The sequence below is a fragment of the Cyprinus carpio genome, chromosome A17 (genome assembly GCF_018340385.1).
Source record: "Cyprinus carpio isolate SPL01 chromosome A17, ASM1834038v1, whole genome shotgun sequence".
In the NCBI taxonomy this organism is placed as follows: Eukaryota; Metazoa; Chordata; class Actinopteri; order Cypriniformes; family Cyprinidae; genus Cyprinus; species Cyprinus carpio.
In genome coordinates, this window is record NC_056588.1 from 9,898,380 (window position 1) to 9,922,470 (window position 24,091).

The 24,091-nt window shown below is 38.0% G+C and overlaps 1 protein-coding gene across 1 annotated transcript in view; it reads left to right on the forward strand.

Annotated features, from left to right (window-relative positions):
• The window catches only part of LOC109070467 (baculoviral IAP repeat-containing protein 6-like), an 84,572-nt gene extending 62,379 nt beyond the window's left edge, over window positions 1–22,193 (forward strand). Inside the window, exons 66-74 of the mRNA XM_042773958.1 lie at window positions 9,274–9,490; window positions 10,541–10,686; window positions 12,792–12,902; window positions 14,000–14,217; window positions 15,270–15,431; window positions 15,744–15,821; window positions 16,450–16,638; window positions 21,034–21,168; window positions 21,256–22,193. Of these exons, the coding sequence (XP_042629892.1) occupies window positions 9,274–9,490; window positions 10,541–10,686; window positions 12,792–12,902; window positions 14,000–14,217; window positions 15,270–15,431; window positions 15,744–15,821; window positions 16,450–16,638; window positions 21,034–21,168; window positions 21,256–21,435 (1,436 nt within the window). The 3' untranslated portion in view covers window positions 21,436–22,193. The remainder of the gene's footprint in view (window positions 1–9,273; window positions 9,491–10,540; window positions 10,687–12,791; window positions 12,903–13,999; window positions 14,218–15,269; window positions 15,432–15,743; window positions 15,822–16,449; window positions 16,639–21,033; window positions 21,169–21,255) is intronic.
• Window positions 22,194–24,091: the final 1,898 nt, after the last annotated feature.

Below are 24,091 nucleotides of genomic sequence, written 5' to 3' on the forward strand. Positions count from 1 at the left end.
TCAGTGTTTCATCCAAATGCTTCCAGAGGTACAGAGTGTGTGTGTCATTGACACATTTTTGGTTATGAGATCCAATAACCAAAAATGAATGATTATGAACTTTATCTTTATTTCCTTCAATCATCTTCAACATGATTATCTGAGAGCATGTCTCATGCCAGGTGAACACCTCTCTCGCTCTCTCTCGCTCTCTCTCGCTCTCTCTCCTGCTCTCTCTCCTGCTCTCTCTCTCTCATTTCAATTTAGGTGAGCTTTATTGGCATGACAAAAACTGTACATTTGTATTGCCAAAGCAGTTGCAGCTTGGCTGCTTACAAATAGTGCACATATGTATTAACAGAAAGAAAAAGAATAATAGTAATAGTAATAATAAAAGTTTCTAAAACGTATAATCCACTACTAATGGAAGATCAATATTAGAAAACAAGCAGATCTTTGAGTCAGCAGAACTTCATTATATTATGGTCACACACACGTCACACGCACACATCTCATGCACACGTCTCTCTCTCTCTCTCTCTCTCTCTCTCTCTCTCTCTCTCTCTCGCTCGCACTGTTTTGTTCTCTCTATAGCTCTCTCTCTCCTGATAGTTAGTACTGGCACATTTCAGTCACCATAATGTGCAGAAATTATCGTACAGGCCAAATAAATGAAATTATCATGTGGGTGAACTCCCTCGGTCCCGGGTTCCCTACGCTGTGCCAGAACACTTAAAACGGATCAAACTGAACCCAGCGGGTTCGAAGCCATGAAGAAAGAGGCAGGATTTTTTTCCCCCCTCTGCTCTAAGTGGAGTTCCTTGTCAATGAGCCGTTGTTTATATTCATTTATTTGTTTGTAATTTTTTCTCTCTGTTTGTAATTTCCTTTCTTTCTGGAGCTGTGGATCATATAATCATCAAGCTGACAGCTGGTGGTGGGCGATTATGGAGCGATCTCATTACTGTACGTGTGTGTGACCATAATATAACGAAGTTCTGCTGACTCAAAGATCTGCTTGTGTTCTAATATTGATCTTCCATTAGTATCTGATTCGAAACACTTGAGACAGGCTGCTGCTGCCTTTAACCTCTGGTACACTGCTGATTCTTGAAATATGAGCATTTTGAATTTGTGGTCATTCAGAATCATTTGTAAAGTCATTTATACATAATTCTTTGTATTCATTCAATTCAGTTTTAGCAATCTACGCAAAATGATTTTATGAACAATTTATGATTTATTTCTCTTTAATTAAAAAAATATATTAAATTTGCTGCTTGACAGCCCCATTCCTTGTTCACTTTCATTATATGGAAAACGGTGCCCAGGGAATTGTGCGTTACATTTTATACACTATTATTGTTAAAATTTTTTTTTTTTTAATATTATTTTTTAAATTTTTTTTTTTATTGGCTTTTCCATTTTTTGCCATCTTTGGACCCAAATTTTCAGTGGCCATTATTTGGATGCATCCCTAGTCTTGAATCTTGTAGAGTGTATTTATATGCAGCTTTTAAAACAGCAGTCGATGGTGTAATACAGACTTTGAGCAATGTGCTTCTGAGACTCTCAGAAATGGACAGCGGTGAATTGGGTCAGCTCTGACAAGCTTTTCAAACCTGCCGCAACATCCTGCAGGATGCGTTCATACTCCCCTCGATCAAACGCCAAAAATGGAGAGAGTGAGTGATTGCTCGGAAACCTTTTAATGGATGTGTGTGCACTCATCCGATGCACATTCCTGCATTTTCCCATTTTTTTCCCTCTCTAAATCTCCACCATGATCATTATAGAGGACAAACACAATGCACACAATTCATAACTGACAGGCAAAACCTGCAAGACTAATTAATTATTGTTCTCTTGCTGAGTGTACGGTTTCTTTTTCTGATTAAGATGTTTGTAGAGAAGGTGTATAATAAGATTCAGCCTGTTTCCTCTTTGCTGTGATGTATTAATATATCTCATTCTACACATTTGAACAGGTGCCCTTTGTAAAATCATATTCTTCTCTCTCCAAAGCTCTTTGACAGCGTGTGTGTGCCCACACAAAATTCCAAATGTCAGTCAGAGGGCTTGTCAAAATTAATTACGCCCTCCTGCATGGAGAGAGATAGATATACCCCTCTTTTACCTCAATGGATGCATGGGAGCTAAATTGGATGAAGGAGAGTGGAGGAGTATAAGGAAGGATGAGAGGAAAGGAATGGTATGGTCATTAAAATAAAGCAGTCACAGAAAATGACTGGACCACAAGATTATTTTAGCTTTGTTAGCCTTCAGTCGACTTTGGTTTGTGGACTGTAGGATGCTGGTCTTAAAACTGGTTTATACTGGTTTGGTTAAGCTTGTAATGTGGGCACAATTTGCGGGGCAATTTGTGGGCTCTATAAAAAAAAAAATGCAATACTGTGTTGGTGCCGATAGCCTTGTGGGTAGCGCGCCAACATGTTGCGCTACGGGCGTCCCGAGTTCGACTCCCGGCTTGCGGACCTTTCCCGATCCCGTCCCCCCTCTCTTTTCTACATAATTTCCTGTCACTTACTGTCCTATCGAAATAAAGGCATAAAATGCTAAAAAATAATATTTAAAAAAAAAAGAGAAAGAAATGCAAAACCATTAAGAAGTTATGGGTCAATAAGATTTTATATTATTTTTTAAGGACTATTTTTATGCATCAAAAGTGACATTAAAGACATATATATATAAAAAAAATTCATTTCAAATAAATGCTGTTCTTTTAAACTTTCTATTCATATCAGAGTTTTCAGAACAAAATTAACCAGCACAACTGATTTCAGAAAGAAATGTTTCTTAAGCACCAAATCAGCATATTGGAATGATTTCTGAAGGATCATGTGACACTGAAGACTGGAGTGAAAATACAGCTTTGCCTTTACGGAAAAAAAATAATTTTCTCATATATTCAGATAGAAAAACGTTGTTTTAAATTGTAATATTTCCCAATATGACAATATTTTACTGTATTTTTGATCAAAGAAATGCAGCCTCGTATTTACAGTCTTCCAGAAACTTTTACCAAAAAACATCTACATCAGCTGGCCAGCCTGCTATCCCAAATCCAGTGTCATTAGAGCGTTAGAGAAACTGAGGCTTCTTCAGACAAGAGAGATGCTCTGAATGATTTAGTGGCTTTAAATGATGCAGAAAGGGAAGAATGCTCTTTGTTATCATTCCGTTAGCTGAAGGTCTTATAGCAGCTTCGCAGAGGAGGAAAATTACAGCCCTGTGGTTGTCACCATTAGCTCAATCAAACATTCTTGTGCATAAACAGCCTCTACTGGCACAGGGTATCTTCAGATGTAAGACTGTTTTCCTGAAAATTACAGCCTTTTGTGTCACACCGACACCTCCTTTAAGCGACTCATACATAAATGTCTGGAAGGGTGCCATTTTCTCATTAACATGGGTGTCGATGTTAATGCCTACAATCAGATTGCCCAGGCACCAAAGTGTCTGCTGGCTGACTTCATCTGTTTAAAGTAACTTTGCGAGCCGCCGCCATCACTTGTAATGTCTGGGGTCAGCTGGACTGAATCCAAAAAAGAGTGGCATTTTGAATCTAGGCTCATTTTCTCCAGTGCTGTTGGATTTGGTCTAGTACTGGAATGTTGTGAATGTTGTTTAATGGATAATAGTATTCAACCTTAATAGTATTCTTTAAGTATCTATGAACACTACCATTCTGAAGTGTGGGGTTGGTAAGATTTTTTTTTTCTTCACCAAAGATGCGTTAATTTTATTAATTATGTCTGTTAACATTGATAATTTTTTTCAGGATTCTTTGATTAATAGAAAGTTTGAAAGAACAGCATTTAAAAATAAAATAAAAATAGAAATCTTTTGTAACATCATATATGCTTTCACTGTCAGTTTTGATCAATTTAATGTCTTCACTGAATTAATTTCTTTAAAAAGTATTTTAAACTGTATTATATTTTAGTTATATCTACATGATATATACGTACCTTATTGGTTATGAGCTGATATTAGACTTTTTTTTTTTTCAGTAGTATTGGACAGTAATGGATATTTTATTGTTTATGCTCATTTCACAAATATTGCATTTTAAATTTATTTTACTATCATCTAACTCCCACTTCAAGTTAATCTTTAAAAAATGCTAATAATAGTAATAACACCATTAAATGTAATCTTTAGCAAATCTCATAATGAATGCTTTTTTTTCATACTCATACAAATCTCAATTTGTGATACCTAAATTCTTGTAGCATTTAAACCAAAAGTTTTTGGTTCTTTATTTTTATTTATTTAGACTTGGTTTATAGAATTTTAATCTCAGCCCATTACTAAATATCAGCCACAACTTGAACATAATTATCAGTTTATTGGTTTCAAACTGAAATTTAATATTGCAACATCTTTAATTTATAAGCTTGTGCGTTGTAAAATAAGGTTTGGTGTCTAATGAAGTCATGGGCATATTAATATGACTTGCGTAAAACCATATCATTAAACACTCTTTCTTTCTCCTCCTTTCACTCTGTGCTCTTTATTTTCTTGGTGTATTTGGCATATGGATCAGGAGATGTTCCCTTCAGTGTGTTGAGTCAGTGGTCCGGTTGTGCCATCAGTCCATGTCCTGCGTCTCAGTGTTGTCTGTGCTAGAGGGATGCAGAAGTGTGAAAGGGAGATGCAGCAGCGCTCGTCTTGTTTTATTCCTCGTTCTCTTGCATTATTGATGGAGCGCTTCTTTGAGCTCTTGCTGGATGTTGTGTCTTTCTTTCCAACCGGCCCTCATGTGAAGGATTCTCGCTCGCTTGCCCACACACTCCAGACAGGCGGAGGACTCTTGTGCCCTGAATGATTTGGGAAGCATGATTTTTGTGTCAGTCATTAGACTCGAGGCCCAGTTCCGCTCTGCAAAGCGGCATTTAAAATCAGACTCCTGTCAGCCTGATTTACTTCAACAAAAGTGTGCTAGTGTTACTACAAACACACCAAAATAAATGCCTGCATGCACACACACACAGTGAAGTCATATTATAGGATGGCATTTTTTGTCTCTTTCTCTTCATCTGTGTGTCATGAAGTTATGCCTTTCTGCATGTTGTAAATAACAAGATTAAATTTTAACCAACCTATAAGGCAAAAAGCAAGTGTGTATTTCTGTGCTGCTGCTGGTGTCTTGTCCCGCCTGTGTCCTCGAGATCTTTGTTGTCATGGTGACAGAGTTTCTACCACATGCTCTGAGAACTGTCACACACACACTGTACCCCTAACATTTATTTGGAGTACTGCATGTTTCCTATGTGTGTGAATGGGGTGTATTAAACTACTAAATATTAAGCAGCACAGCAGTTTTCAATATGACATTTTTTTGAGCAGCAAATTAGCATGTTAGAATGATTTCTGAAGGATAATGTGATATTGAAGACTGGAGCGATTGCTACTTAAAATTTAGCTTTGCCATTACAGTTTACAATTACATTTTGATATATATTCAAATAAAAAACAGTTCTTTTAAATTGTAATATTTCACAATATTACTGTTTAACTGTATTTTTTTTTTATATATAAAATAAATGCAGTCTTGGTGATCATAGGAAACTTACCTAACCCCAATTTGTGAATGGTGTACTGTGACACTACAGACATGAAATTTTTTTCAAGCCCTTTTTACAACATTGTTTAGCGACATTGCTTGCCCTTTGTTTTAATTGCTTCAAGGCAGCTTCTCAGAAATAATCAGGAAAGTAAAAGAATCAATGATGCAAACTTCAAAAAAGAGGCAAATACAAAATTAATGTTAAAATGCAGCTGTAGCAAGGTCAATAGTGTGTCATTATTCAGCTCCACCAGTTCAGTGTTGGTTCAGTTCAGTTCAATACATTTCATTCATTATTAAACAAGATCAGCTCAGCAATAAGCAGCTCAACTGAAGGCAGTAGTGTTGTTATTCAGCTTGAATCAATTCAGTGTTGATTCATTTCAGTTCAGTTATATGGCAAAATTCTTGAATTATGAACAAATTTGATTCATCTATAAAGCAGCTCTACAGAAGACTATAGTGTCATTATTCAGCTCAATTCAGTTCAAGTTTTGTTCTCATCCAAAAGTGTCAGTGCCATGAAATCGATGATATTACTGAATATTAAGTGTCTTCTAGAGCCCAACCAAGCAAGCCAACGGTGACTTTGACAAGGAACCCAAACTCCATCAGGTCACAGAAATGGAGGGAAGAGGGGAAAAAAAAACATGGGAGAAACCTTAGCAATGAGAATTATGAAAAACTTGGCAGGCATTCTGTAGATATACATTTAAATAGGCACCGTAACCATATTTAAAAAATCCTAGAGAATTAAGGTGGGCACCTTTGGACACTACTCAGAACTGTATAGGAATGCGTTGGAAAATACGCACAAAACACTAGCTTTGTCGTTGTGAGTTTTGTATGTAAATGGCCACGCACACAAATGCTTCAGAAAATCTAAAAGCCTAGTTTTATGTATCCATTTATGTCCATTTACAATCTCTATTAAGGTTAAGACTTAATACAAACAACCCATTATGATTGGCTAATCCCACATACCAATGTAGCTTTCAATTTGCCAGTGCAGACCAAGTTAGATTGTCTACCCAGTATTTTGAATTCTTTATAAAATCAACAACAGCATCATTTGTTCCATAATATGGCCAGTTTGAAATGCCTAAACCAAAGAATTTGTTTTTTCGTTGTTGTTTTTTTTTAAGATGAGGGAAAACAGCTGTTTTTAAGATGTCTCTTGAGTGTTCATGGAGCTCTTTCTCTCATACAGAGCACGAAGCTTGTGTTTGAGGCTATATTATTCCTTTTAGACAGTGAGCTGATGTGGGGAGAGGTCAGTCACAGAGGTCTTATGGCACAAATGAAGAATCGTTTATAGCAGTGGAGCTGTGGATCAGGCTCAGTTTGAGTCTAGATGATCTGTGACCCTCGGTCTTTTCCTGGGGAAGAGGGAATGGATGGATGATATTGTAGTGTCCTTAGAGCTGCTGTGAGGAGTTTGAAGTAAAACTGTAGTATTATCTGTAGTCATATAATCTCTCCTCTCCTCCTCTTCCTCTTCCCTTTTCAGTTTTTTCCCCTTCTCCTCCTATCTGGTCTTCTATTCTGCTTTTTGCTCTCTTCCAGTGTTTTTTTCCTCTTAAATGCCTATCCTCTTCTGTTTTCCTCTCTCCTCCCCTTTGTCTTTCCTTTCCTGTTCCTTTCCTTTCTGGTCTCTTCTCCTTTCTCCTATTATTTCTTCTCCTCCTTTTTTGTCTGTTCTCCCCTCTAGCTTTGCCCCCCCCCCCCCCATCTCCTTTCCACTTCTGCCTCTTGTCTGATCTTCTCTGCTCTCTCGTTTCTTGTTTCCTCCAGTCCTTCTGGTCTCCTCTTCAGCTTTCTTATCGCCTCCTTTTTTCTTGATTTCTCTTTTCTCTATTATTATTTTTTACATCTTTTCTGGTTTTCTACTCTGCTTTCTCCTTTCGTGACTCCTCCCTTCTTATCATCTCAGGTCTCCTCTTCATCTTGTCTTCTCTCCTCCACTTGTTTCTTCTTTCTTCTCTCTTCTCATCTCCTCCCCTCCTTTCTGTTCTCCTTATTTCTTCTCTCCTTTCCTTCTGCTTGCTCCTTTCCTCCTATCCTGCATCGCCTTTTCTCCTTTCTGGTCACCTTCTCTGCTGCCTTGTCCTTTCTTCTCATTTCATCTTCTCCTTTGTAGTGTCGTCTGCCATCTCCTCTCCTCCATTCTATTTGCCCCTCCTCTTTTCTTGTGTCTTCTGGTCTCCTCTTCCCCCTCCATGTCTCCTTGCCTATTCTCTTGTCTTTCTTTTCTCTTCTCTCCTTCTGTTGAGTCTCCTGTCTTCCCCTCCTCAATCCTCCTGTCCTGCCGTGTCCTCTCTCCTCTCTTCCTGCATCATCTCCGCTCTTCTCTGCGTATGGCGACGGAGGGCAGGGGAGCAGAAGTATGTGTCCTCTCCGCTCTCACTAACATTGTTTATCATCCACTCAATCCAGCATGGAGCTGAATGTCTGATGAGGGAGAGAGAGGGGCATAGAGGAGGATTGGTGTGCAGTAAATCAGTTAGTCTGTAAATGAGATGAGAGTGAAGGAGAAACAGTCTGAACTGAGGAGAATCTGGAACGCAGACTGACATTGAGATACAACACACACACACACACACTAAACACTCTCTGATCTATGGTGTCCTCGCAGTAGGTGCACACTCAAATGAAACCCTTTGACGGAGCTCCTTCAGTCGTTTGAAATTCCTCTTTCTTCTTAAAAACACACACACACACACACACGTCACACAAACATGCACACAGTATTCCTGCTCCTTACATTCATTGCACACTGATAATGTGAGCCTGATTAAAGCGTTTTGCTTGAAGACCCTCAGTAATCTCTCTCTGTCTCGTTTCCTCTCATGCTTTATTCTCTCACTGTCCTCATTCTGGCTTTAAGACTCTGCTGTGCCTCAAAAGGATTATCGTGCCTTCTCCAAACAGGAAATGCATGCACAAAGAGCCCTCATGCCTCAAACCTCTGGTTCTTATGGCATCTCAACATACTCAAGAGAAGATTGGTGGAGTTGTTTGGTTATGTCTGAATCCTTTTTTATAATTTTTTTTTTTTTTTTTTTTTTTAATTATGTTGTCGTTTTCCTCCCTAACTTTCTAACTTTTTTCTACAGCCAAAGTATCTTTTCTCTGCTATTGTGTTGTGTCTTAAAGGGACAGTTCACCAATAAAAAATCTAAATTGTCATCATTGACTCCCCATTTCATTCCAAACCTGTATGACTGACTTTCTTCTTTGCAACGTAAAATATTTTTTGGTTCCCAGCATTCTTCAAAGCATCATCTTTTCTGTTCTGCTAAAGAAAGAATGTCATATAGGTTTCAAATGACATAATGGTGAATATATGGTGACAGAATCTGTTAATTTTTGAGTAAACTATCAAACTACACAAGTTTCCTTGTTTGTCCAACCGTAAGATGGTTATAAGGTGACTCTTCCACATGATAAAACCATTTGTATGTCCTGTACAAGGATTCTGTTTAAATCTTTGAAACCAAAGATGTTCCTAAAAGCATCTATTTAAAAAAAAAAAAAAAAAAAAAAAAAAAACGTTATTAACCTTGAGAGGCTGAAAGTGTGTGTGTATATGGGGATCGTCCTTTGTGTCCTTCTGTCATTTAAGAGATGTAATCGACTTTGTCTTTTATATAAGTCCTGTTTCTGTAAGTAATGTCTTTTTCTCTCTATGTCTCCTGCAGTTTTGGACATGGCGCGTCACGTCCCCCTGTATCGTGCTCTGTTGGAGCTGCTGAGGGCCATCTCCACCTGCACCAGCCTGGTTCCTCTGCTCTTGCCGCTATCAGGAGATGCTGCAGAGGAAGAGGAGGATGAAGAACGCACTGAGTGTCAGACGTCTGTTGGCATGTTACTGGCCAAGATGAAGACCTGCGTGGACACCTACACCAACCGCCTCAGGTGAGCTCTTCCTCTGAGATACACACACACACATTCAGTCCAACAGTTGGTCACACTAATGGACAGAGGACAGACAGAGAGACTTCTGATGGATGGAAGCCCGCCCTGTGGCACTCTCTCACCAGCATGGAAAAACCATAAAAACACACAAGATGTAACCTGATGCTATAGACACAAGTCAAAACCAGTGTTTCAATTTACAAATTTATTTATTTTATTTCTATCATTTGTTTTTATTTTTCTATTTAAATTTCTTGAATTAGTTATATTTAAAATATGAATTAATTAAAATTTAAAAATAAATATTTATTCTTTACTTTTTTTTAAAGATTATTTAGCTTTAATGTATTTTACGTATTTGAATGATTTTTTTTTTTTTCCCTTTTTATCATCCTCCAGGTAAAGATTGTGAGTCTGCTTGCTTCAAGTAATAACACAGGTGGATATGTAGAGTAGTGAGAGACTGATTTGTTATCAGCTGTCTGTATTTAATAATGGCTTAGGCTTCATGGGTAGCGTGATGTTAATGACGTTGGCCTGTTAATCACAGGGCGAAGCTACGAGCTTGGCTCTGTCCCAAGTGTCCTTTGAATGACGGGGCCATCTTAATTATTGTTCTGTGTGTAACCTACAGGTAAAGGACATTTCTGACATGTCCCCTTTCTCATTTGTCAGTCTCTTTCATTTTCTCTCCTCCTGCTTAATGAAAGATGCATGTTGTGAGGGTGTGCGCTTAGCCGCAAGACAGCTGGATGTTGTTTTTTTATGGTTTACTTCGGAGACAAGTCACAATCTGCTGCTCATTTGATGCATTCAGTGTGTACTAGCACCTCTCAGGGATGAGAGCGTGTGTGTTTCTTTCAGGGTTGGGATATGAAAGGCTGAGAAGTTCTTGAGGACATTCACTTGTTTTTTCTCTGTCATTGTTCTGGTCATTGAAAAATGAAATATTCCACATGTTCAAATGCATGCAAACACAAATAAAGACTCCTAATTAATTTGTTAGTGTCTACAGAAATGTGATTTCTGATTATTCTTTGTCCACCTTAGGTCAAAGAAAGACAAAAGTAAAGGGGTGATGAAGACAGAGACATCTGACCCTGAGCCAGAAGGCCTCACCCTGCTAGTTCCTGACATCCAGAAGACTGCAGAGATTGTTTATGCTGCCACCACCAACCTACGACAGGCCAACCACGGTGAGAACATCCACCTCAGTAATCTGCTGTTTCCAAAAATGCTTTCATTAGGAACTGTTTATGTAATGGTATAATTTCAATGATCAATTTTTTAGGGACACAAACTCATTTTTCAGTATTAAGTTTTAGAGTAATAGCAATATTAATAGCGATAATTTAACTTCTTTATCATAGTCGACCTTTGTCCGTATTCTAGCTTTATGTTCATTCACAACTTCAAAAAACGCTTCCTTATCAACATTGATAATAAGCTATTTTTCTTGAGCACCAAATCAGCATTAAGAAGAATTTCAGCTTTTACACCGCTGGAATAAATTAGATTTTAAAATATATAAAATAAATTGCAATTATTTTTAATTCTAAAAATATTTCTTGATATTATTTTTACTGTATTTTTGATCAAATAAATGCAGCTTTAAAAAAAATCCTACCTACCCCAAACTTTTGACCAGTAGTGCATGTGTTTACAAAACTAATTTAAAATGCAAAAGTGTCTATACCACACTTACACTTTTTTTTAATCATGAATCTAGTCAAGAGTCATAATGTTGAAATGATCATACCTATGAAATTGTCTGCACCATTTGAAGCACATTTCACACTTAACCCACCTGTGCAAAAGCTCTTCATGCTCTGTCTCTGCAGGGCATTATTTCTTAGGTGCTTGACTTGAAACAGATCAGAAGCGAAAGCAGAACAGTGTTGGATGTATAGTGGTCAGTCAGGAGAGGGATGGTGTGTATTTCACATGCTGAAGACACTCCCTACTTGTCTGAGGGCCTCAAGGGACATGGAGTGACTGTTTGCTCTGACAAAATAAGCCAAAGAGAAACGGCTCTTGAGCACACAGCCGCACCAGAGGCGGCAGACTCTCTAAAGCCAGATCGTTTTCTCCAAGGAGTTTTGAACCAGTGACCCTTAGTCATAGCCAGGGTGTATTTTCAGACAGGGATGTTGTGTGATCAATGTTTAGTCCCTCTATGCTGACCTCAGAAAAACCTGAGGTCTGAGGTCCTCTAGAGCAAAGCTAAGGGAAATTTAGACCTTTGAGCATTAGCATGAACCCTTGTGGTCATGAGGATTTGAAGGTTTGGAAATAACAGGAATTTCCAGGGTTACGTCTGAGAATCCACATATAGTAACATCACCCTCCCTTGGGTATTTTATGCTCTCTTTCTCTCCATGATGAGTGAATGAAAGGGGCGTTAAATATGGTGAGGCAGATCAATGCCGCTGTCACTATCAATAAGTAAAATCCATATGATAAGAGCAGTAAGAAATTATGCTTACCACCCCGTTTAACTGCTTAATTAGTACTCTGTCTGTTAAAAAAAAAAAAAAAAAGTGGCAGCGCAGTCAGGATGTCTGATTGGTCGAAAGTGGTGTCTGTAGTTCAATAATGATACTGGTATCAATATTGTGCTCTAATGTGATGAGGAGAGAGTAAATGGAGCTATCAGTGTCGGTGGGATTTTATGTGGCTCATATCCAAAGCGTAGCCGTTATCAGCCCTGTTAAGTGCAAAGGTAATTTGATTGGCTGTCATGGTGCATGTGTGTGCAGAGAGGGACATGTGTCTGCACACTGCAGAATGGGCGGAAATGCTCCTAAATACAGGGAGTTTAATAGTGTTGTAGCTCTAACGGTCTAATATGTCTCACCGGAGTGGTGACGGTGTGCTGCTGTCGTTGTCATTAGTCTGACGCTCTCTCGATAACAATCTGAATTGAGGGAACAGAAATGCAGCTACTCATTTGAGTAACAACACGACTTTTTGTGCTTCGTCTCATTTATCAAAGTAACAAATTTGCAGTCAAACAAATCTCAATGGGAGTCTTTAATTATAAAGTCAAAAAAATGCGCCGTTTGAGCCCAAAGTGTTTTTTTTTCTTAACAGTATGGGTTGTTTACTGATAGCTGAGCTACATACAGGCATTCAGGTTACTTTGGCTTCTGGTAAGGTTGTGTTGGTTGTTCAGAGATGAGAGGATGGAAGATGTGACCTACTCAAACACACCCTTAGGCCATTGTGAAACAAACATGCGCACACTCTTGAAGGGTTTTTTTTTTTTATGTGTCTGTCTTCTGCTTTTTTTTTTTTTTAGAGAGGAAGATGGCTGAAAGCTCTAAGAAGACAGCAGCGAGGCCCAAACCGCTGTCCATCTTGCGCTCAATGGAGGAGAAATATACAGCAGCCATGAAGAAACTACAGTTTGGTGAGTCCTGAACTAAATGTCTCTGCTAGTGCTTGACCCATTTAAGTTTTAAGTTACTGGATGAAAAGAGAGTATGTAATATAATTTAATAATAAAAATGATATTTTACACTCAATTTCAATGATTGTAAATTTTTTATTGAACATTTTAAATAAATTTTTTCACAACATTTTAAATATGTTAGCAATACACATTACATTGGTCATTGACCAATATTAGACTTTTTTTTTAATTATTATTATTATTATATGTCTTTGCTATGATCTAGAACTCACTTAAATGATTCTTTAAAATTATAATAATTTAGCAACACTGTGAATAACAGTTAACAGTATTGTATTTTTATATTAGCCAGTTGTTGTTTTTTGGCCATAACATAATAATCAACTTAATTATTGCTGGTCAGAATTGTCTAATTATCAGCTAGAATTTTAGTATTGGTTGCTTCAATATTTTCCACAATATTTCAGAATATTTCCACATTTTTAGTATGATTATGGTAATTTGATGGTCACATGACATAAAATATTATATAATAAAATCTTAAATAAAATCTTTTTAGTAAGTGTTTTTAATTATTATTTGTTTTAAAAGGATTTAGTTAATTATTAGCGAACGCCAGTTTGGGAAACCCTGGTCTAAACCTATTCTTCCCTATTTTCTGCTTTTGTGCCACATACATAATTGAATGAATGGATAGAAATTGCCGTTTTTCCTTTCAGCTGCTTTTGTTTTCCTTAAGTGCGTCAAATATTTGGAGGAGCACAATGCATATGAACTGAAATGGGGAGAATTGTGTTATCTTGCTGGAAGAATAGCTTTTCTGGTTGTCATTTCTCATCTGTCTTTGCTCTGATTGATGGCAAGAGTTTTGTTCTGCCAAAAATGATTTAGCCAGACCTCAGACGAATGAGGTAATCTCAGCTGACGTGACTGTAAACAGGTTTGCGAAGGCCCACACAGAACGGATCCTTCAGAATACACAGTATGGCTTGAAATGATGACATGTTTATTTTTAAGTGAATCTGATGTTTTTTCAGGCTGATTGTATTTCATTGTGACTGCTGATAACCGTCTGTGTGTCTTCTCCTCCACAGACACGTTTGAGATGGTGTGCGAGGATGAGGACTCTAAGCTGGTGTTTAAGGTGAACTACCATTACCTGTCTCAGGTGAAGAATGCCAGCGACGCCAACAGTGCCGCTCGAGCTCGACGATTAGCACAAGAGGCTGTCACGCTCTCCACCTCCCTCCCTCTCTCTTCATCCTCCAGCGTGTTCGTTCGCTGCGACGAAGAGCGTCTCGACATCATGAAGGTATGATTTGACTCCTCAACTGAAACTCTTAGATTTATAACAGCTTGTTGATTATTAGTAAAGCAAAGACCAATTTAAGCCACATAAGCATCTTAAATTGGGATAAGAACATACATTTTGGACTTGAATATATCTCTGGTGTTCATATAGACAATAGATTTTTCGTTTTTTGTACTTGAGTGGCAATTCAGACAAGTTAAATGTATTTATTTATGACTTTTTTTATCGTTTATAACAAATTAAAGAATCAAATCATGTGAATTGACTCATTAAATGAATCAGTCAGTAAGAATCGGATATCTCTGTGCTGAATATGAGAACAACCCATGACTGTTTCAAGCCTTGCTGTTTACTGTGGGTCAACATGAATCTTTCCATCTCTGTTGCATGACAAAACACCCGCAGAGAATCCCAGGAGTCACTTGCTTGTCTTGCTGTCCGGTTGTCTCTAACACACACATGAGTGCACAAACTCTTCCTAATGACATTTGAGATGTGCTTTTGACCCGGGCTCCTCTCTGAGTTTGTAAATGTCAGTGTGTCTGGCTCGAGCTTTATGTCCCGGGCAGGCCAGACCACAGGCGGAGCCCCAGACAGACTGGTCACTCGCTGCTCTGTCTGCTTACACTGACCCTTAACAGGCCTTTTTATCTTCCTCTACGCTTCATACAATCTTAATGGACATCAATAGTAAACTGAGCTTTCCTGATTTAACCTACACCGAGTGTGTGAGCACAGCTTTGTGTGTGTGTTTAGTGTTGCGTTTGAATGGTCATGTCAAAACAGTCTTAACGCCTAAATGCAGCTCTACTGCCTGCAGTGGAGAGACATTCACTGAATGGCATTATAGTCCTGCGATCTATCTCTCTCTCACTCCTTCTGTGTGTGTATCACTTGCATGTATCAGTATAACTTCCCCTATAGACCTGGTTTAGACAAGCCAAACATTCCAGTGCTGTTCAACACAGTGTTTTTGATTTTAATGTTTGTCGCTTTTGAATGAATGGAGGGTCGGTTTCTTTTAATGGCTGTTTTCTTGGTTTTTGTCTCAGGTGTTGATAACAGGGCCCGCAGACACACCATATGCCAATGGCTGTTTCGAATTTGACGTCTATTTTCCTCAAGATTACCCGAACTCCCCACCTCTGGTTAATCTGGAGACCACCGGCGGCCACAGCGTCCGTTTCAATCCAAACCTCTACAACGATGGCAAGGTTAGTGTCACTGTTTTTAGACCGATATAGTTTTTTCAGTGGCAGATGCAAATACTGATAATTAGACAGTAGGTTGGAAATTTTAAAATGAATGGGGTGTTTTTATTTGTTTTTTTCACAAATATTTTTATTGTATTATTTTATATTATTTTGTTTCTGTTCTCAGAAATGGTCAAAAATTGGCCAGTGGATAAAAAATAATTTTATTTATGTTTATATGACTTGTTGTTTTTTCATTTAATTGTTATTTAATATGTTTATTTTATCTTAATCCTGATTCCTACTCTCTCTCATTCATTCTGTAACAATCAGGTGTGTTTAAGTATCCTGAACACCTGGCACGGGCGTCCCGAGGAGAAATGGAACCCTCAGACCTCCAGCTTTCTACAGGTGAGCCGAATCCGATCTGTTTGCAGTTTCTCTTTCTTGTATGATCCTCTATCCTTATCGCACTCATTAGGCAGGAAGGATTTCGCTTCGGATACCGATTCCACAAATGCGGATGGTTCTTTCCAGTATATCTGAAGCAGTGAACAGCTAGAAATGATCACCTCTCATTTCATCACTTTTAGAGAATATTTAGTCATATCACCGTCACCTGTACATCGACCATCGAGCTTTTACAACATTCTCATCCTGGTTTCCCTCCAGAAATTATCTTCCTACATCTCAACCCCTTTCCCTCCCTCTCTCCATCATACTTCTCTAAATAATAAGCAGGGGAGCCGTTTCCTCCTGTAATATTGATCTGATCAGGCTCTGCTCCTCTCTCTCCTCACACTCGTGCTCATGTACTGCTGCCAGCAGTTCATAGAAACGTCTCCATTGATTAGTGCTACAGTTAGTGTCCAGCTGATCAATAAATGGAAATCAGGCACAGGGACACAGTAGTGCTGTGGTCATTGAGAGCCGGTGTGCTCTTCACCTCTTCCACTTGATCCGTGTGTCATTCCTCCTAGGCTCTCTAAAATGTGTGTGTGTGTGTGTGTGTGTGTGTGTGTGTGTGTTTGTGTTTTAGGTGCTGGTGTCAGTCCAGTCTCTGATTCTGGTGGCTGAGCCATACTTCAATGAACCAGGTTATGAGCGTTCCCGGGGCACGCCGAGTGGAACGCAGAGCTCCAGAGAGTACGACGGAAACATTCGGCAGGCCAGTGTCAAGTGGGCCATGCTAGAACAGATCCGCAACCCTTCACCCTGCTTTAAAGAGGTTAGATATCATCCATTTACATATATGGAGTGACACCAAAATGTAGTTGGAGAAGAAATATTTTACTGACCCCAAACTTTTAAGGGCAGTGTATATATTTACATATATTATTAATTTTATATATATATATATATATATATATGTATGTATGTGTGTGTATATATATATATATATATATATGCGCCTCTGTGGTGATTTTTGTCTTCTGTTAGCAGCATATTCTAAGTTATCCTATTTTACATGCACTTTTTTTTAAATCACTTTCAGATAGATAATGTTTCTCTCCACCCCTCGTCTTCTCCCTTCTTTGTTTTTGATTTCCTTTTGTCCTTGATATGGCCCCCGCTAGCAGATAACAATCATCCATACACTCTGTGAAAAGAGAGAGAGGGGGAGGAGAATGGGTGGCCTGAATCGGAATATAAATGAGTGAAGATAGTGAGTTATTGAATGGGGCATATGAATCATAAATGCCATGAAATGATCCAAATATGTGAATTTATCTAATTACCAAACCTACTCACAATTCCATGATCAGACCAAAAGCGTGCATTAAACTCTAGGTATCTGGGTCATGCATGTGTATTTGTGAGTGTTCACCTCTGAAGACTCCCTCAGACTGTCAAGTATCTGGAGCTTTTCATTTAGAAGAAACCAGATAGGACCACCTGGCATATTTGTGCTAAAACTAGTCAGCTGCCTACTCCCTACATAGCCAGCATCCTTATAGAAGTTATTTTTTTTTAGTTAACTTAAAATACTTTTTCTTAATTATTAATAATATTCTTTTTTTATAATTTTTTTTTTTTTGTCTAATGATTTTTCTTGCTTCATCTACCATTAGATTTATATGAAACAGCATTTTTAAGTGTAGTACATCCACACAGATTCACACATGTGATTTAATAATCAGCAGGACATGTAGCTATCTCACTCTCTCTCTCGTGCACACACACACACAGCCAGTCATACAGGGTAATAAATAGTGGGCTGTTGACGTCAAAAGAGGGAGGAAACACACACACACACACACACTTGCTCCTGCACAACAACCTTACTTGGTAGCTATGCTCATGTTCATTTTCTTTTAAATGGCGTTTCTGTTCCTAACCCCTTTTCATTTCTCTCTCGCGTTCCAGTATTTTTACAGATGTTCCTTTGGGAACTGAATGAATATGAAGCAAATGCGGTGTTATGGGAGAGGCTGTAACAGTCACATGTCTGGTGGCTGGTGACCTTTGTGTGTTTTGGAGAAAGATAGATTTATGAAGGATGGATGAAGCGAGACAGCAAATGAGAGAGATATAAGGCCGGTGAGGTTGCGCTCTGAGCCAGTGAGTGATGTGTAGTGGCCGCCGGGGTTTCCATGGCAACACTGGCAAGACCATCGATCACAAGCACTCATTCCTGAATCCTTCTCATCTGTGCTCGGTCTTTTCCCCCCAGAAGTTTGAGCCATGCAACGTCTCGCTTTTACAAGCAGGCTAAAGAGCATGACTTAATCCTGAGAGAGATTTTGTGTGTTTGTGTGTGTTAGTGAAGACACAACAGGTCGATTTTCCAGAAGCTGTTTGTAGGAGCCTCAAGAGGATTCAAGAGGCTTCTGCATTTATTTAGTTGGTGTGTAACCGTTTTTTTGTTTTGTTTATTCCCCCCAAGTAAAAAAAAGTGGCAGCCATTGTTGCCAAATGTATGTTTCAGATAAGATGACATTTTGGTAACTGTATAGTTGTTCAAATTTAATTAGATTTCAAATCATTTAGAAGATTTAAATGTCCTAATGTTTTGAGAATAAACAAATGAAACATTAGTTTTTGTAAAAATCTTTATTCCCAAAGCATTCTGAATTCAATTCAATTCAAGTTTATTTGTATAGCGCTTTTTACGATACAAATCATTGCAAAGCAACTTTACAGAAAATTAAGTTTCTACAATATTTAGTAGTAGCTTATCAGTGATGACTGTCAGTTTATGTGCATACGGCAGAAATGTTCAGAAAATCAATAAAAGACTTAAATAAACAGACGATTAACACTATTAACAGTAATTATGCAATCAAACTTATAGCAAAATGTGGTAGTTCTGTATGTTGTCTCTGGGTTAGCATCATCTGAGGTCCTCTGAGGGGCTGGCATCATCTCTTCTCCTAGTTAAAAAAGTGTAAATCCTAGTTACCACAGGATGTAAATCCCGTGGCAAAACAGAGAAACAGATAGAGACATAATTAGCGTAGCTGCTGTTCCAGCCAAGTAAAATTAATTAGTTTAACCCAAGCTAAAGAATAATAATGCGCATTTGATCAGATATAACTGCAGTCCAAAATTATGAGATCCATTATTTGAATGCTTGGCCAAAGAGGTGTGTTTTTAATCTAGATTTCAACAGAGAGAGTGTGTCTGAACCCCGAACATTATCAGGAAGGCTATTCCAGAGTTTGGGAGCCAAATGCGAAAAAGCTCTACCTGCTTTAGTGGACTTTGCTATCCTAGGTACTATCAAAAGTCCAGCGTTTTGTGACCTTAGGGAGCTTGATGGGTTGTAGCGTGGTAGAAGACTAGTTAGGTATGCAGGAGCTAAGCCGTTAAGGGCCTTATAAGTAAGTAATAATATTTTGTAACTGATACGGAACTTAATAGGTAGCCAGTGCAGAGACTGTAAAATTGGGGGTTTAATATGATCATATTTTCTTGACCTGGTAAGGACTCTAGCCGCTGCATTTTGGACTACCTGTAGCTTGTTTATTGAGGATGCAGGACAACCACCTAGCAGTGCATTACAATAGTCCAGTCTAGAGGTCATGAACGCATGAACTAGCTTTTCTGTATCAGAAACGGGTAACATGTTTCGTAGCTTGGCAATGTTTCTAAGATGGAAGAATGCTGTTTTTGTAACATGGGAAATATGATTTTCAAATGACAAGTTACTGTCTAATATAACACCCAGATTTTTGAAAGTAGAGGAAGTAACAGTACATCAGTTTAATTGCTAATTGTAATATACGAGATTCTGTGTAATGTTTTCTGGTCCAATAAGTAATATCTCTGTCTTATCTGAATTTAATAGGAGAAAATTATTGGTCATCCAATCTTTTACATTTTTAACACACTCTGTTAGCTTAGATAATTTTGAAGTTTCACCTGGTCTTGTTGAGATATATAGTTGAGTATCATCAGCATAACAGTGGAAACTAATCCCGTATTTTCTAATGATATAACCAAGGGGCAACATGTATATTGAAAATAGCAGAGGACCTAGGACAGATCCTTGTGGCACTCCATATTTTACTGGTGATAAATGAGATGACTCCCCATTTAGATGAAACAAAGTGGTAGCGATCGGACAGGTAGGATCTAAACCATCTTAAAGCCTGCCCTTGGATACCTGTATAGTTTTGTAATCTATCTATGAGTATGTCGTGATCTATGGTGTCGAACGCAGCACTAAGAATTGCAAATTTATTGTAACATTAGAACTTCATTCTCAAAACATCCTTTTGTGCAAAACATGAATTCTTGTAACATTACTTCATCCTCAAAAATTTACAAATTTATTTTCATAACATTGACTTTTAAAAACATGACTTTATTCTTATAATTCTTATAAACTTTTTTATCTTACATTGATTTTAATCTCATAATGCTATTACTTTATTCTTGCAATTTTGACCTTCAAATTTGACAAAATCTTGCTTTAATGCAAAGCCATGTGAAGACTTACAGTAGTTCAGAAGTGTTGCCAGTCAACATATAGTCAAACCAGCCTACATTTGACCATTTAGTAAGTATGTGCTTTTGTATTTTTACAGTTTTTTTGTCCATTTCAAGCTTTTTTTTACTGTTTTAAGCACACCTAAGAACCACTCCTGAGGTCTGGGGGAAGTTATTCTGGATGGTGTTAAATCGGGGTGGCATGGTGGCTGTTAACACTCCTCACATCTGCCGTTTAGTACACTGTATGACGTGTTTAGAAAACACATTGAGATCTCTAGGAGACTAATCCAAATGAAGAATGAACAAGTGAGTCAGCTCTTGCCTTCGGACAGAGTCAGAGTACTACTAGGAAGTGTGTGTCTATGTGAGCTTTGAGTTCTTCTATTTCCAGCCTATGGTCTTTGTTACCGAAAAGGTCACTTAGTTTATTCATGTTAACATGCACAGACAGGCAATGACTGCTGGTTATCTGTGCAGTGCCATTGGTCATCTGGTCTTTATGAATCGAATAGGTCAATGGAGTCTCAATCCAAAGATCAGCAGATGGTTTTCTGGTGCTACTAAAATTGGATAGGAGGTTTACATTTGTTTTATAGGCTGTACAGGAACTGATACACAATTTCGCTTTTTCAAGAACACAGAGAGTGTGTATTTGTGCACTAACCGTGTGTGTGTGTGTGTGCAGGTGATCCATCGGCACTTCTATCTGAAGCGAGCGGAGATCATGGCCCAGTGCGAGGGCTGGATCTGTGATATTCAGCAGTACAGCAGCGATAAGAGAGTCGGACGAACCATGTCTCATCACGCAGCTGCACTAAAGGTACAACACTGTGTCTTCACTGTCATACAAACGGAAATTGTGCCATTTGTTGTGTCTTTAAAACCAATTCCATGTGTTATTTTGCAGAGGCACACGGCTCAACTCCGAGAAGAGTTGTTGAAGCTTCCCTGTCCTGAAGGCCTGGAGCCAGACGGGGAGGAGTTTTCTGAGAAAAGCACCTCGCTGATGGTGAAAGAGCTGCCCGGTCAGGACGCAGAGAAGCAGACGGACAGCCCGGACGCCCACTGTAGCGACGGCCAGCTATGATCCCCTCTCCCCCGAAGCCCCGCCCACCGCCTTTGACTATCCATTGATATTGAAAAAAGACTGGATGGCTTTGGTGATCAAGCCATTTTTTTTTGTCAATATTTGTATGTAATAATCTAATTATGTAATAGCATAAAAAGAGAGGACAGTCAAAGCAAAGAAAATGAAAGGAAATGAATCCGCTTACACCCAACAACACAAGACGAACCGCTGAACTCTATGCTCCGCCCTGAAGAAAACAAAGAAAAGAAAGGTCTTTTTATTTACTTGTAAAAGAGTATAATTTGTTTGTGCTTTTTCCCCGTTATTTTCCCAAGTTGATAAATAACCACTGATTGATATGTTATTAAACTTGTTTATGTAAACAAAATGAAAGATGAAATCACAGTATATATAAGGGAACTGCCTTTAGTGGAGAATGTTTACCAAATGTTAATTTCTCTTTTTTTCTTTTCTTTTGTTTTGGACTGTTAGTGCAAGGACAGTTTGTAAGTGAGAATATACTGGTCATTCTTTAAGCGAACTATTTAAAAGAAGAACGTAACGAACACGCGCCCCATACACACTCTTGAGTTCCCCGATCCTCTGGTGACCCTCTGACAGTGCTTTTGGTTTCTACAGATTTATGTACACTTCAATAATAAAGCCTGAAACGGCATTCTGGATGCTCTTGTTCAGGCTGATCAATAGCACGTTTTATTTTTGCCCTCTCTCTGCTTTTAAGTGCAAGTTTAATAAATGCAACCTGTTTTACTTTGCTTGGAAATACTAATCAATGTGGGTCTGTAGATGGCAGATTGTGGTGAGTGTGTGCGCGCGTGCGTAAGCAGGGTTTACTTTTATCTTTTCTTTTTCTCTTAATTATGACCGGTTGAGAGATGATCAGTTTTCAAATCACTGTCAGATACAGAAGTAAAATGATCTAAAAATGTGCTAGACAATGAGACGACTGAAACAATGGATGTATGCATACAATGCATGTGGCACATTCCATCAATATGGAGACCTTGACCTCCTTCAATGTATCCAACTGTTAGAATCATAGTATAATTTTAACTTTATCTGTTTCATTGATATTTAATGTATATTAGTAAGATTACTGTTAAGTCAGTTTGAATACCAAAGAATTGCCCCAAAGTTTTGCATAATGAGGTAGCATTCCTTAAAAATGTACACTACCATTTAAAAGTTTGGGGTCAGAAAGATTTGTTTTATTACTTTCAGCAGGTATGCATTAAATAGATAAGAAAAAGTGATAGTTAATACATTAATACTGTTCTTGTGATCTTTTTATTTATTGAATAGTCCTGAAATAAACATGATTTCCAAAAATATTAAGCAACTGTTGTCAACATAATAAAAACAATAAGATAATTTCCTTGAGCACCAAATCAGCGTATTAGAATTCATGTGACACTGAAGACTGGAGTAATGACTGCTAAAATTTCTGCTTTGATTACAGGAATAAATTAGATTTTAAAATAAATTAAAATAGAAAAACAGTTATTGTTAATAGTTGTAGTATTACTGTTTTTACCGTTTTTTTTTTTTTTTTTTTTTTAAATAAATACAGCATTGGTACACATAAAAGATGTATTTAAAAAATAAAAAAATACATAAAAAAAATTGCCCAAACCTGTACAGTCGTGAACATCAGTTTCATTGCATTAAGTCAACATTTTTATTTTCCATTAATTTTTTACATTTTATAATTGTATTTGTTGTTTTGATTTCAGATACCTTTATCTACTTTACATGCTATTATATATCTTTTTGTTTATTTAATGTTTAATATCAGAAAAACACAAAATCACACAAATCATGCTTTAAACTATTTTTTTAATAGTTAGGGAAAAAAACATACATCTGAAATTTCAGGCCCTGTTTTGTACCCTGGTTGATAAAAGGGTCATATGCAGAACTACTGCAAATTAGATCCATTGGTATTTAGTTCTGTTTTAGAATGAAAGAGAAAAAATCACTGTTCAGACTGAAATCGCATTTTGGTCTTGAGAGATAATCTGAAATGGAACCATCTTCGATTTTTCATAAAATCCATGTAGTTTGGATCTCACCTAAGCTTTAGTAAGAAAAAACAAAGCAGTGACGCATGCTGGTCCTGTTGGTCTAAATCTCAGCATTTTAGAAGAGATATCGATCAATCTCGGAACATTTCTTGTCTTCAGAGAGGCAGATTTGTAGGAATCCCACAGAGAAGCACAAAGGAATGAAGGTGTGTGAGCGTAGCAGCCCATCCATTATTGATCGAGTGTATTTAAACCAGAGCGTGACTGTGATCCGGTGAGCGGATCAGTCCATGACATGAGCGTGTATTCCCACACGTGTCCACGCTCAGAGATGTTAGATGGATCCTCCCCAGTCAACTGTAATTGCAAGGTCATGCTGTTTTATTTTTTTTTTTTTTTGGCAGTCCTACGTGAGCAGAGGGACTGTATCTTTCCTCCCACTTCTGATTTATTAGGAGGATGTGGAATGCACAGCCGTGCTTCAGCGTTTTCCTGCATCCATGCATCAGTTAAATGCTTGCATTTGATGTTCAAATTGTAGATAAAACAGAGCTGCTGTTGTCAGGGCTAGTGTCCATCTTTCATGTCCATGTTTCTGTGTTTAGTGTGCATGTTCACAGGTAATATAA